The sequence below is a fragment of the Daucus carota genome, chromosome 6 (genome assembly GCF_001625215.2).
Source record: "Daucus carota subsp. sativus chromosome 6, DH1 v3.0, whole genome shotgun sequence".
Classification (NCBI taxonomy): Eukaryota; Viridiplantae; Streptophyta; class Magnoliopsida; order Apiales; family Apiaceae; genus Daucus; species Daucus carota.
This window is the reverse complement of record NC_030386.2, coordinates 38,590,307-38,605,621: the sequence shown is the minus strand read 5'-3', so window position 1 is coordinate 38,605,621 and position 15,315 is coordinate 38,590,307. Positions and strand designations below refer to the sequence as shown.

Below are 15,315 nucleotides of genomic sequence, written 5' to 3'. Positions count from 1 at the left end.
TAGCACTGCCTAACAATAATATATCGTCACATAATCTTACAATAAGGTCGATGGTTCCAGTCTCAGGGGCCGCCCGACTTTGGTCAAGTGGCTATCACTATCTCCCGGTAATAACAGGCAAATATAAATGTATCTAAATTTCTGTAATCGACTCGTATAAGAAAAAGTACAGCTTCCCATCTTCTGGAGCAACTTTCATGTTTCACAAATAAAAGGTATTTACGGTCTAAAGGCCATAACAAAACAAACAAGATAAAAGACAGAAGCCAAAAGGAAAGAAAAAGCATCAAACTTGCAGAAACTGGAAACTTTTTTATTTTGTTTCCTTCTTGTAAATAAACATAAGCACATGGAACCTACCACCTTATGTAATTGCATGCATGTTAGATCCACCAAGATTTTATAATGGTGTGTGAGAAGTATTGGTAACATGCCAAACTGAAACTAACTGACAAACAAGAAAAAACCACCTGAAACAAACACTTATCTGATCTCTCTATTCTATTCTCTCCAAAACGAATCAATTCCATTAGAATCAACTATTTTTTACCAATCTGGTTCATGCTTTTTCGCCTTTTTCAACCAGAAAACATCAACTGATTATTACAATTTCTTATACATCTGCCATTCTTTTTACTAATTTATGCTTTTCTGGTGCAGAACATATGTCATTACTACTGGCTGGCATAACAGATTCTTAATACGATAATTTACGTATTTATTGAGCGAATAATCTGTATTCGTCAAAGATTATGAATGTGGATAATCTACCATGTTTTTGAGTAGTTACGAAAGAATTTGTTGTGTATTATTACACGGGTCCAGATCCCTGACAAGCGATTCATACAGTCACTTACGAACGTTGGCATTACGTCCAAATTTTTTATATGAATGCAGATGTCGGGTTGCAAAGAATTGCTGGGCAGGGATCGGCTGCCTATCATGTGTTAGTTATTAGTTAATAGAAATTTATGAAGAAACAGCCAGATTAAGCTTTAAGGGGGCGCAGAGTAAGCCACATGAAATTTGGCTAAGCTTGTGGTGTCAATTGTTGTTTTTGTTTGATTCTTAGTGATTAAGCTACTAATTAATTGTGGTTTGGACCCCTCTTCCCCTAAAGCAGATCATGTCTCAACTCCTGACCCCCCACTTAATCCGACATCATATAGCATTTCTCGTATAAATTTAATTGCTACTTCGTATTTTAATTTACAACATTAATCAGTATGTCAGAAACTGAATCTAACAAACCTGTTAAAAGATATTTAAATTCAATGCAGCAGTTCTTGTCCTAGAGTTCAGAAAAACTAATTTAAAATATCTCTTATTCATTCTACTTGCTGTCAACGAGACCCGAACCCGAGAACAAATATAACGAACTTGGTAATTCCGGACCTTGTTAATGCGAGAGACTTGTACGAGGCTTTCTCTATCGTCGATAATCAGAATTCAGAGTACTGATAGTCGGCAGGTGAGTAGGGGAAGATATTTGTTACTTTACATACCACCCACGAGTTACTTTTTTTCAAAGCTGATCGGATATCCCTTTAGTTCCTCTACATACTTCTATGGTGATCGACCTCATGCAACTTGTTATACTATTTTTGAAGAAACCAAAACTCACTAGTTCACTGCTGTTGCTCCTGCATGTACTTAGATTGTTCGTGTCTTTCACATCATATGGTGCTCACAAATGTTGAGTAAGTGTCCGTCCAAGGATCATATTATAAAAATAAAGGGAGTTGTTTATATTAAATATAAACCGCTAAATAATTTCATTAATATTAGATTTTTTGGTAGGAACTCGTATAGACTTGATCATAACCGGAACGTATAATATCATGTTAATATGAAATTAATGTGTGTTTCACGATCAATAAATCGCATCAAAATCAATGTAATGTGTTTTCGACGATCAACAAATCGCATCAAAATGGATGATTAAAAGATTAATCCGAAAATACGTATATTTTCGACGACCAACAAATCGCATCAAAATTGATGATTAAAAAATTAATCCAAAATACGTGAGTATTTAAATTTCTGATCCACTATTTTCAAAAACTTATGAAGGTAAAATAAGAGAACAAAGTTTCCATGATGAAATAAAGGACAAAGGATGGTATAAAAAATAAAAAATACAAGTAACATAAAACCCAAAATACCCCGTGTGCAGTGTGCTTGGATGTTTTTGGGCTATAAATAGAGCGATACTTGACCTCTACACTTCCCTTTCCTCCACCACTCTTACTCCAACCTATTGGTTAATCTACTCTCTAAACATGATCATGTCCACTGAACCGGCGGTTCAGCTCCTCTTCTCCCCCGACGAAATCAACGACCTCTTGTCATTCATCAACTACAACCCTACTACGACCAGCACCACCACTACTCTATCCTCGTCTTCGGACACGAACCGGTCGGTTTATTCGCTGGAAGAGCGAAAGCATAGACGGATGATATCGAACCGGGAGTCAGCAAGGCGGTCTAGGCAGCGAAAGAAGCGGCATTTGGAGAAGCTTGTGGCGGAAATGAACCGGCTGAAATGTGAGAACCGGGAGTTAAAGGAGCAGTTGTGCTTGGCTACGTATCGGTCTCATGTTGTTACGGCTGAGACCGAGTTGCTCCGGTCCGAATACATTAATCTTCAAACTAGACTTTTCCGTTTATACCCAAGCTTAATGTCCATGCAGCTCTAATAAAAATTTATATGTACTTCGCTAGTGTAAGTGTATAACCGTTAACTATTACTGCAAAAAAAAAAAAAACCCGTCGGTTTTGACGGGTTTTTAAACCTAAATCCGTCGTAAATAGTTCGCTAGCAGATATAAAATTTTAGTTCAAGTTCAACTTTGTCTTTAAGCAATAGTGACTTTTCACTAAATAATTATAATTATTTACACGCTTATAAAAATTCTTGATTCGACCCATCAATTTTCTAAGAAGTATTTTTTGACTTCATTTTTAAAATCTAATTAATCATTATAAAATTTCTTAAAGGATATGTTTTATAAATTAAACTAATATATCCAATATTATTACTTTTCTGAAAAAAACACAGTATTATTATAATAGTTAAACTATTTGATTTTTAATCTCATTAGTTCTCTGAAATTCCGAGCATTCAATTAATATCTAATCAACACCTCTATTTATTAATCTGATTCCCAACTTTTATAGAGTAATTATGATAGACAGTTCTATATCAATATTTAATTTATTCGACTAGTTATTTATTGAGATATTTTCTATGGTGCACTCATGGAATTGGCTTTTTTCGATGGTACCATCACATTTTTGACTTCTATCCCTGCTAACCTTGTACTTATGATTTTTCACTTATAATACCCTCGTGTTATGTAAAACATAATAGAATTGATTTCAGATTATAAAATAAATTGTATATTTGAAATCCTTATTAAAATATACATGAAATAGACCTTTGAATCATATAAATCGAAGTTAAACTGAGTGTGATATATTTAAAGTTCATAACCGAACTTTGATCATTTATATCTCACTTGGTTTGACTCCGATTTATATAATTTAAGAGTCTATTTAACGTATTTTTTTTACAAAGATTTCAAATATTCAATTTATTTTACGAAATCAATTCTATTATATTTTACTTAACATGAGGGTATTATATATGGAAAACCATAAATACAAGGTTACTAGAGATAGAAGTGAAAAATGTGATTGTACCATCGAGAAAAGCCAATTCCACGAGTGTACCACAGAGAATTTCTCTTCAAACTAATATTTGAGGAGGAATTCGTTTCTCTTCGTATTGTTTGCGTACACTGTTTACACGTATTTTGGGACTCTTGTAAAATATATAACGTATATTTATTTTATTTTTTTTAATAAAAGTTTAAATGTCAAACTTTTTTTCGAAAATTTTTTTACAAAAAATACATATTGTAAGTATGTTTTATACGCCTTTCAAAATGCATGTTACAAAAAGTAACGTGAAACAGAAGAACGGGACAATTTAGGAAACTACAGAACTGTAACTGAATTTTATTTTATTTTTTTGTTACAAATTAATCAAACAGTATATACAAATAGGTGAGTATCATGCACACTAGCAAAAGACAAGGAACATGGTTGTTAAATTAAATGGTGCTTTTTTAATTAAGGATCGCAAAGTACATTTTCTTTTTAATATCTGTATCAGCTTTCTGTCTGCGTTGCTTTTTACAAGATTTAAAGTTTAATTGCTTCCAGTTGCATCGATTAATTTGCAATAACATCAACTATAGTAAACTTATCAGGAAAGAAATAATCTAGCTGGTTGGCAATATATTAATGCCTGTTGTTATCGAAAGAAATTGAAAGCCAATCTAAACCTCTGCTGCAAAAATATAAACAAGCGTACTTTTATAAATTTTCAAACTTATGAATTTATTTTTTGAAGTGTAAGACCGAACTATTAAGATCAGGTTACAAAAAACTTTGAAATCATGTTTTAGACACAAAAAAATGAAACAAAAAATATATCTATAAAAATTGAAAAATCAAATCAAAAGTAATCTAAAATTCGAGTATAATTTTGATTCACTTTAGTTTATTGACTAATTACTTGATTTTTTAGGTTCAAGTCAAGATAATAACATATCATATAATTTTATATTTTTTGAAGAAAAAAAAATAAAATTAAACAATTAAACACCGGTTCAGAATAAATTAAAAAAATTTTAATAATCAAAATCCTTTGTCGAATCACAATACAACTGATAATTGCTAGGATATTTTTGGAAAATTTCTCGAACGTTTTCAATAAATCGGAATTTTAACACACAACTAAATAAAAACAAAAGCATAGTTGCTAAATACACTTCACTTTTGCTTTGTGCAGTTCAGAGGATTACAAATATATCCTTCCTAAAGTTTTGTGCAACTGGTATATAGAATTAATTTCAGCCCTAGTTTTTTGTGCACGTGAACAAGATGGATTCATCAATAAATACATTCACACACTATCTAATTAATATATTTAATTATCTTTTTTCAATCAATATATTTTATAAGTGTTTACTAATCATTTATTAATATATGTTGATTATATTTTTATTGGTTTTTCTTAAAATATTGCTTATTCATTCTCAACTTTAATTTAAATAACTTAAAATTTTGAGGCTATATTAGACAATATTTGATTTTTTATATTATAACATTTACCTGACCTGGAACTTTTAATATGTATTAAGAATTTCGAAAAATAATATATATATATTATATTTATTCATATAATTTTATTTGACTATGTAATTTTATCACTAAAATATGTGATTTTATATAAAATTTTATCCACCTCTTTGATTTTTTATTGACGTATTAGTTTTTTTTATTTGTTCATTCTCATTTATCAAAACAACTTAAAATTTTAAGATTTCACTATTAGCCAATGGGCAAAAAGTCATTAGGGGTGCAATGGGCTAAAATCCCAATACATAAAATATTATAAGTTTAACACTAGTGTTTGATATAATATTTTGGTCAAATAGAAAATACTTGATTTTTAATATTAAAAGATAATACTAGTGTTTAATATAATATTTTGGTCAAAATAAAAAGTACTTGATATTTTTTATAATATTTCTTTTAGCTGGCGTAGAATATTTAATATCTATTAAAATTTAGAAAGATAATTTATATGTATTTAATATTTATTCATATAATTTTATTTGACTTTATATGTAATTTTATCACTAAAAATATCTAACTGTATATATAATCTTATCAATCTCTTTAAATTTTTATGGACGTGTTTATTTTTTATTTTTTTTAACTTTGTTCATTCCCATTTAATCAAAACAACTTAAAATTTTGAGACTATAATGTTAGGGGCTGGACAGATAATTGGGATGGGCTGAAATCCCAATAACGTAAAATTTTAAAAAATTAACAGTTTCTTACTTTATATATATTTTATAATATTTTCTGAAGAAAAATATATGTTTTCGAGATAAAATCTAAACATGTTAAAATTAAAAAAAAAACAAGAAATTGTTGAAGTTTACTCTGTAGATGTGTTATACTAACAAATGCTACAAATATATCCAAACACATTGTAATGTATTCATTAGAGTTGAACACATTAATTAAGTCAAAGATTATACTTGTAATCTCTGTGAACTGCACAGAGTAAAAATGAACTGTATTTAGCGACACCCAGTACATCCAAAATATAGGGAGGGTATTTCAGTAAACCAACAGAATTTCAAAAATCAATCTAAAGCCCCAAATTGACCCGCCCAACTGTCTTTCAAATGCAAACCTACTCCCCACAGTACACACATAAATCTGTATCTATTTCACGCACATTTGCACTACACTCACTATGGAGAAGATAAGCGTCGCAGTACGTTTAAGACCATCCAAAAACGACGACGTTTCTCCCGGAAGCTTCTGGAAGGTCGAAGACAATCAAATCTCTCTTCACAAATCTGCAGACACCGCTTCATCACTCTCCTTCGCTTTCGGTACTCTCAGTTTTTGTATCTATCGTGTATCTATAGGTTTGTGTGTGTGTGTCTTTTGATGTGTGAATTGTGCAGATCACGTGTTTGATGAGGAGAGCACGAATGCTAGGGTTTATGAGCTGCTTATTAAGGATATTATTACTGCTGCTGTTCAGGGGTTTAACGGTAATTTAACTTGTTTTGTTCTGATCTTTGGTTTTTGTTTTGGATTGTAATTTAATATGATGGTTGTAATTTGTTAGGGGAATTAGGAGTTTTTTTTAAGTTCTCGGGGCCGAAAATGAAAATTGCTTGTACTTTAAGACGTTTCGAGATCTGGGACAGACTTTGTTTGTTTGCTCGAAAATAACTTAAATTTGGAAAATGCTGAAAATAAAATCTTAAGAATACATATCAGGCAAACAAATCGAGCCTGGATGTTGATATTTTTTAGGTAAAAACTGACATTATTTGGTGGTGTAGAAGAAAATATTATATTCTGAACAAATATGTACAATTATCGTCCAATCAGGCATTTCATAGCAGCAATGGCCAATGTGTTGTTAATTGCAAAAGGCTAAATGTATGTTATGGACGATTTACGTTTTTTGATTTATGGCTATGTTTGGATGATCCTTCAAACAACATTTAACTTTTTGTGAAATTTTATGTTGGTTAGAACTGTTGATGCCTCTTGGACAAGTAATTTTGTCTAGGGGCCTTTAATTTGGATAGAACGGGACTTTGAACTTTGTATGAAATCTTGTTATGTGGCTTCTCCATTTGTTTGCTAATAATTATTGTATATATAGGAACTGCGTTTGCATACGGTCAAACTAGCAGTGGCAAGACATTTACCATGAATGGTTCGGAAAGTGATCCAGGAATTATTCACCAGGCTGTGAAAGATATATTTGGAAACATCCGGATGGTATTCTGACAAGATTTTGTAGTTGCTGCTGATAAATTGTGTATCTTTTGTTCTCTATTATGATAATAACTGGTTTTCGTTTACAGGTAACTGATCGGGAGTTTCTGATTCGAGTTTCATACATGGAAATATATAATGAAGAGATAAATGATCTTTTCTCAGTAGAAAATAACAAACTGCCCATTCATGAGAGTTTGGAGGTAAACAAAAAGATGTTCATTTGACGCTTCTTCTTGTTTTCTATGATTTTATAGAAGACTAAATGTCTTGCTTGTCCAGCGTGGCATATTTGTTGCAGGTCTCAGGGAAGAAATTGTTAATAGTGCAGAACAAGTATTTGAGCTCATTCAATCAGGAGAAGGTTTGTCCTTACACAAAATTTATCTTAGTCTTATCATACCCTATTTTCTATAGAATTGCTGTATGCATCTTGATAACATTGCTTAATTCAGTCAACAGACATTTCGGTGAGACAAACATGAATGTCCGTAGTAGCAGATCTCACACTATATTCAGGATGGTATGCATTTGGGTGTTGTGTATATGGTTTCTTATTTAATTTTGCCTTATGTGCCAACGCTTCCTAGCTAACAAATCAAATGGCTATTACTTTTTGTGTAAATTATGTTCTAGGTTATTGAAAGCAAGGGGATCGACTCATCTTCAAACTTTGATGATGCTATTCGTGTGTCTGTTCTGGTTTGTGACTCTGTTTATACTTCTTTGATATTGTTAGGTGCTGAATAAATAAATAAATTTCAAAATTAGTCAGGAAATAAAATTCTTTGTCTAAGCTAGCATATATTCAATCTTAAACAGAATTTAGTAGATTTGGCTGGGTCTGAGAGGATTGCTAAAACTGGAGCAGGAGGAGTCCGGCTGAAGGAAGGAAAATACATAAACAAGAGCTTAATGGTTCTTGGCAATGTGATTAATAAATTAAGTGATAGCACAAAGCAAAGGTATGTTTCACTACCTATCAGTTAGTATATGGTTTAACAATGTGCTGATGGATTATACACCTGAGCAGGGGGCACATTCCTTATCGAGACAGTAAGCTCACTCGTATTCTTCAGCCAGCTCTTGGCGGGAATGCCAAAACTTCAATTATCTGCACTGTGGCACCAGAAGAGGTGGCGTATTATACAGACTTACAAACACACAAACACACATTGTTTATAATAAAATGTAATGCACTTTGATGTAGTATATAATTGATGCATTCAGGTACACATAGAAGAAACCAAGGGAACCCTTCAATTTGCTAGTAGAGCTAAACGCATCACCAATCGTGTTCAAGTGAATGAGGTTAGTCTGATATCCGTTCTGTAGTTATCCACCTTGTTACATTTTCTTAGTTCACATCTTATAATTATGTTATTGTGTCTGCATAGTTGCATTATAATATGTGTCAACGCTCAAAAGAAATGAATTGTATTTGAATAAGGTTTTGCATCATACTTGTGAGGTTGTGACCTATGTTTGCAGTGTTACTTGTGATCTCTGAGAGCATATTTAACAGAACTATTTCAAGTTGTAGTTAATATCTGTATAGTTTCTAAAGAGGTCCTAGAAAACAATCTAATTTATCATAATTGCTATAATGTGTGTGTACTGTTAAACGCATATGAACGTTAATCAGATGAAGCGTAATTATATTATTTACAAATCTCTTTCTTCAGATCCTGACCGATGCTGCTCTGTTAAAGCGCCAAAAGCTAGAAATCGAAGAATTACGGAACAAACTTCAGGTGATATTTTTGGTATATATTGTGTTGATTTTACATGGAAAGGTCCACAACCAACTTAACATAAATACCTATTGTTTAGGGATCTCATGCTGAGGTGTTGGAGCAAGAAGTACTAAAACTGAGAAATGATATGCTTAAGGTAAAACATATACTCCCTCTGTCCCATTTAATTGTATACGTTTCTTTTCAACAGCTCGACACGCATTTCAATACTCTTAAAAAATATAGTTCTGTAACTTATTTTTGAGATTTTCTTTTTCTGAATAAAAATATAACATCCAAACTTTAATACAGAAAAAAAAAATTCAAAAATAAATTACACAACCACACTTTACAGGAGCATTAAAGTCCGTGCCGCATCCCCGTCCCCCAATGTATACAACTCAGGGGGGACGGAGGGAGTACTTGTTTTGGTGACTGGTTTTTGTGAGATATATACCCTTATAAATATTCCTGGGTTATTATCTTATCAGCTATCTATTTGTCTACAAAATATTAATACTAGGTTTTTTTGATAATTAATCTTGTACATGCGTATTTTGTCCACTGGCTGTTTTGTTAAGTATTATATTTTCTGTTGGTTAGTATGAACTAGAACGTGAAAAGCTTGCTATGGAACTGGAGGAGGAGAGGAAGTCACACAGAGAACGAGATCAATGTATCAAGGAGCAAGAGGTAGTCTCTAAATTTTCTGCATAAGAAACGCTACTGGCTTCTTGATTTCACCTGTCATTTGTAAATCTTTATTTTTTAATGACTGACTGTAGTTGCGCCCTGGCATCTTATCTTAATCAGTATTCGTTCTTCACTTAAAACTGATTGCTGCTGAATAATAATTTATGAAACACAACTGAATGTCTTTACAAGAATTTCTCCATTTCTACCTGCTTCAATGCACCACCCAACTATTTTCTTCGACTGAAGTACACCAGTACGTATTGATAAAACTAAACTGTTAGTGGAATGACTTACCTTTTATTCTTAAAAGAATCAGTTATAAAGATGTGTGTGCCAGTCATTAGTTAAGGCCATAGCCTTTTCTTTTCCTCAAGTGTAGTACGACTCTTAATTCGTAATATTATGGTTTTCTACTCCATCAAAAAACTGATCTGATATGTTCTCGCCATTTGCATTTTCTTGCAGCCCCTCAGCACCAATTTTTATTTGCAAGTGTGTTGATTGTTTTTTTTTTTAGTGATAAAAGAGCATATTGGTGTGCAGGTATCTGTTAAGCAGAAGTTGACGGAAGAAAGCAGTGTCAATCACACAATGGGCAAGGAGGATATTTTTAGTACCCCTGCTCTAAAGCCAGTTCCAAGTGCATTTGTTGTCAAGCGATCACATCAGTTAAGGCGATCTGAATTCAGCCCACTTCCTAATACATTTGGTGATATTGCTGATGAGGACACATGGTTGCAAATGAACAAGGGCTTTGTTGCAGACCTTGACTCACTTCACATAACGCCAGCTAGAAAAGATCCATCTTTTCCAGCAAGTGATGGAGCTTCTGTGAGTTTATTATTCTCAGATGGTCATTCACTATATGTTATGTTTGTGGGTTTTAAAGTTGTTGTTACTAAGAGTCAAAGAAGACTAATCTTCCTTTTGAAGTAATCTGATTTCTGAAAGAATATGCATCTATACTACTTAGTACTTACAACACACTTTAAAGCGTCCACATAAAGTAAACACTACTTTGATATACTGTGATTACATCTATTGTTACAAAATATATTTTCTCTTTGCATTGTGCTTGTTAAAAGTCATCTAGTTAACGTATCATTTTCATGCCAACACATGGATTCTTGAGACATAAGACCAAATAGTTCATCTAGCTTTCTGTTCTGTTCCTCATGACTGCAGCTACATGTACCACTTCTCTTCGTTATAGTTTAATTTGACTAAATTAGATACATGCGTATTTTTAATCATACTTCCCATTTTCAAAAAAAAAATGACAATAAATCTTTGAAAATCTTGTAATGCACCTAGTTACAATATGATTGCTTTTCTGACTGACACATTTCAAATATGTATGTCTTCTAATTTGTTGATATGTCAAGGAATTTCATTTTCGTGTGATATAAAGAATTGATATTCTGTCAGAATTGTTCAAGTGATATATACGAAGAACAAATAAAGAGTCTTCAGAGACAATTGAAGCTTGCCACTGAAGAAAGAGATGAACTGGAGGTCAGTGTTCAAAAGTTCAAAAGATTAAGTTGTAATCCTTTTATATGATAGGTTATATAGACAATATGTATAATATATGTACGTTGAAAATACACTTAGTTGCATCGCCCTTATTCTTTTGCTAATATGGTAATAGTCTGTTTACTTGGGACATGATATCAAGTTATTGTTGGAAGAATCATTGACGGATTAACATAATCATAACCCTTTGCTCTTAAGATTATCACATCGCATGAAGTACTTTTAACTACATTATGAGCTTGATTCTTATGATATTTCATGTACATGTCATACATAGGAAGAGTTTTACCGTCTCTTGGCTTACAGCTAAATTAAAATATTTAAGAGGGTAAATATTAAGTTCCTGATGCCATCTACGAACAAAAGTATAATTTATAGTAATTGCTTCATATATTAATAGCCTCTGGAGCAGAGAAATTTAAATAAATCAAGGCTGAAAAAAATTGTATCTAGCTTGTTGTGACCGTAAAAAGTAAAAATAAATTGAGGTTCTTTTTAGATATATAATATCATAATTATTGTTATTGTTGGAAAATCCTTTTGTTGCTTTTATAGTTCCTGCTTCTGCTCATATTCTGCATGTTATGCTTTCATCACACTATATGGAATATGGAGCAATATTAAGTTCATATGGGAACTATTCCTTCTGAGTGCACATCACATATGCTTATGATTTTTGATATCAACAGAGACAGCAGAAGGACCAAATGCTACTAAACAGTCGCTTGATGCAAGAGGTATCTGAACTTCAACAAGAGGCAGCGATTATTAGGGAAATCCCCAAAAGGTTGCAAGAGTCTGTAACAAATTGCAAAAATGTTTACAAGGATGCTTTGTCTATTTGTCAGGTGAACATATGCATTATGCTCGCCTCTCAGACTCAATTTTGCTGACACTAATTATTGAAATTTCATACTTCTGTAATTCACTAAGAATTTTGTAGCTGATGGTCTTGTATGCGACTTAATCAGAATTCAGTAGCTGATGAGAGCTTGCCAACTGCGAAACTACTTTCAAGTGCATGTGAGATTGGCTCAATTCTTTTGTCAACCTTAGAAACCCACTTTTCAGTTGCTACTGATAGCCATGATACCTCCCTAGGAAGCAATCTCTCAGTCCAAGAACAATGCAACATGCTTCGAGAGAGGCTAGTTAATACAGTTACATCTTTGGGGTCATCGGAAGCACCAATTGTCAAAGATGAATGTACAAAGAATTCTCTTCATGGCTGCATTAGTAAGGTAGCTGTCTTGTCACAGTTATTAAGATGTCTTGTGCCACTTTTTATGTTAATATTGTGTTATTCGCTTTTTGTTTCTCTGTCGAAGTAGTACATGATATTGTGATTGTTCATCTTGCCGTCCTTTGTTAAGTTTTTGTGTGCAAGACTAGTTCAATTAATGAAAATTAAGAGCAAACAGTTTCTGAAACTTGTTTGTTTCTTGCAATATACATAAGCGTTATTTAGAGTTGTAGCCTTGAAGGTGAATAATTAATGAAGTATACTGTTACATGATTATCTTTTCTGTGGAAATTCAAATGTCCATCAGTTTTGAACAACTAAATATGACATATCTTTTCCCTAATGAATGTTATTGGTTTAGTGTGTCATTAACTCATTGTATCTAGGAACTTTGCATGTCTGTACCTACTTACTGACCTTGAGTTGAAATGTCAGAAAGCTGAGTCTTTTTCCATTTCATTTTTAAGTTTAACTTTTTATTGTTGATTAAGGAATTTTCCTTGGGAGAAGAAATCACTTCATGGAAGGAAAATATGAATAATGAAGTCACCTCAATCCAGGAAAAATATCACAGCTTAGAGAAGAAGTTGGAAATCAGTAACCAACTTCTTGACGAGACCAAGGAAAGATACCATACTTTAGAAAATGAATTCTATCTATTGACAGAAGAAAGAGTTTCTCTTCTTCAAACTGCCTCTGGTTCATCTCAAAGACTTGCCATGGTCACTGATCAGAAGGATAAGATATTGCAGGACTTGAAAAGTGAATTGAAAAGGAGGAAGCATCTCGAAGAAGTGATCAAAGAGTTTAGTGCAGAGTTCTTATGCCAACACAGGTCACGCGTATCTTTTCACACAGAATTCAAATCCATAGTTGAGAATTCGAAGGCACAGAAGTCAATACCCAAATCTCTTGGCTATTGATAGTTTCAAATAATTTAGATATTAATGTTATCACAGGTGTCTTCTGTGTCTTATCTGAAGATCGTTCATTATGTCTTCAAATTTAAAGATTAGAATCTCAGATGCTGTTAGAAATTAGAATATTAAGTACTCTCCTAAGCTTGTTACTATGCTTCATATCATTTCTGCATTTGACAAAAGATCTAATACAGAAATTCTGTTAATCGGGTTCAGTTTGTCCAAAGCTCATTCTAGGAAACTTTTCTTGTCAGTTCAGTTTATGTCATGCATCGCGTAATAAACACGAAAGTGTTGTTAGTGTAGTTTATGTCATTGCTAACTACTTGCAACTTTGTGTAGACATCAAGAGAGAAAGAATAAACAGATAGATGTTTGCTTTAAATGTCTTGAAAGCAAAGGGGAGCCTGGATATTCAGAAATGGCTTAACACATTGAAAATATTAAAGTGACATTAGACAATGAAGCGGATGTGAAGGTTACCTATAATCCACGCCTGAGACACATGGAAGGTAGGTCCTTCTCGTGGGATCCAATTTGTTACTTGTAAATAAATACACACAATAAATATAATTTAAAAAAATATGTGGAGGTTAGATTTACATAAAGCGTATTAGTCACATAGAATGATGGTATGTCTGTGTTTAGTGTGGGATGGGGTGACAGATGAACGAAATTTAGGGCCAGTGCCCGGCGTGCGGCGGCACATGGATATATGCGTTCTACCAGAATTTAACAAATTCATACTCATAGATTGAACTAATCTAACACCCAATTTAGTTCTTTTATTTGCTTAATCTTAGTTCAAAAGGCCAGCTAACACTTTGTCTTCGAAACCATTTTTTTATATGGGGGGGGAGAGAGAGATTAAATGTTCCCAGAAGAAAGTAAATGATTCGGAAAGAAATTTTTCATATAATTGTGTCTAAAAGTTACTCCCTCCGTTTCAATTTTTTTGTTTCAAATTATTTGTCCACTTCAACTTTCAATGCAAAGTTATATTTCCAAATTCAATTCCACATCACATATCTCTTATTTATATTTTCTAGATCAATCTCACTTCACATGTTTTGATCATTTAATACAATTAACTTGTGTACCTCCACTTTTCTTAAACTATGTGATTTTTTTAAAGTGGACATCTAATTTGAAACGGAGGGAGTATATTTTTCCAAACCGATGTTAGTGTATGCAATGTTTTTTTTTTTTTGAAACATAGTGTATGCAATGTTAGTTATTCTGAATCGGTTATAAAAAAAACAATTCCCTATGGGCTATGGCACAGAATGAATTTTTTTATACTCCCTCCGTCCCATTTTAACTGCGTTTGACTTTTTTACACGTATTTTAAGATGTTAAAAAAATCATATCTAAATATAGTTATTCTTTATAAAATTTATATCAAATTAAAGTTTGGAATCTAAACTTTTATTTGATATGAGCAAGGTTGTAAAAATCGGAACTCGGTCCAACTCGGTTTGGTTCCGAAAAAATGAGTACTCGGAACTCGGGAGAGTACTCGGAATGAGTTATCGGATAACTAATCGGGTATTTTTTTTAATTAATTTTTTCTCTCATATATAATATACTGATAAATAATAAAATTATCTAATAATATTAATATTTTAATAACACACCTAGAATAATGAAGTTCAAATAAAAGTTACTTGTTTGATAGTTTTTGAGATAATAATCATTCACAAGTTTTAATGATAAAACACATATATTGTCTAATTAATGTCAATACTTTGCAAAAAAAAAAAAAACAAAACATATATAAATTTACGTT

The 15,315-nt window shown here is 32.3% G+C and overlaps 1 protein-coding gene across 1 annotated transcript; it reads left to right on the top strand.

Annotated features, from left to right (window-relative positions):
- Positions 1-6,248: 6,248 nt before the first annotated feature.
- Positions 6,249-13,741, top strand: LOC108225218 (kinesin-like protein KIN-7N). Its single transcript, XM_017400044.2, has 18 exons — positions 6,249-6,488; positions 6,564-6,653; positions 7,280-7,398; positions 7,485-7,598; positions 7,678-7,759; positions 7,851-7,918; positions 8,032-8,097; positions 8,218-8,360; positions 8,429-8,531; positions 8,626-8,706; positions 9,081-9,149; positions 9,229-9,288; positions 9,735-9,824; positions 10,371-10,658; positions 11,256-11,342; positions 12,053-12,211; positions 12,335-12,604; positions 13,098-13,741. Exons 1-18 carry the CDS (start codon positions 6,347-6,349, stop codon positions 13,527-13,529), a joined length of 2,463 nt encoding a protein of 820 aa, XP_017255533.1. The 5' UTR covers positions 6,249-6,346; the 3' UTR covers positions 13,530-13,741.
- The last annotated feature ends 1,574 nt before the right edge of the window (positions 13,742-15,315 follow it).

Excerpts from the sequence above, each read along its gene's own strand:
- LOC108225218 (XM_017400044.2), top strand. The coding sequence starts at position 6,347 with ATGGAGAAGATAAGCGTCGCAGTACGTTTAAGACCATCCAAAAACGAC. Across the intron at positions 7,399-7,484 it reads TATTTGGAAACATCCGGATG|GTAACTGATCGGGAGTTTCT; the intron begins GTATTCTGACAA and ends TTTCGTTTACAG. Across the intron at positions 8,532-8,625 it reads GCACTGTGGCACCAGAAGAG|GTACACATAGAAGAAACCAA; the intron begins GTGGCGTATTAT and ends TGATGCATTCAG.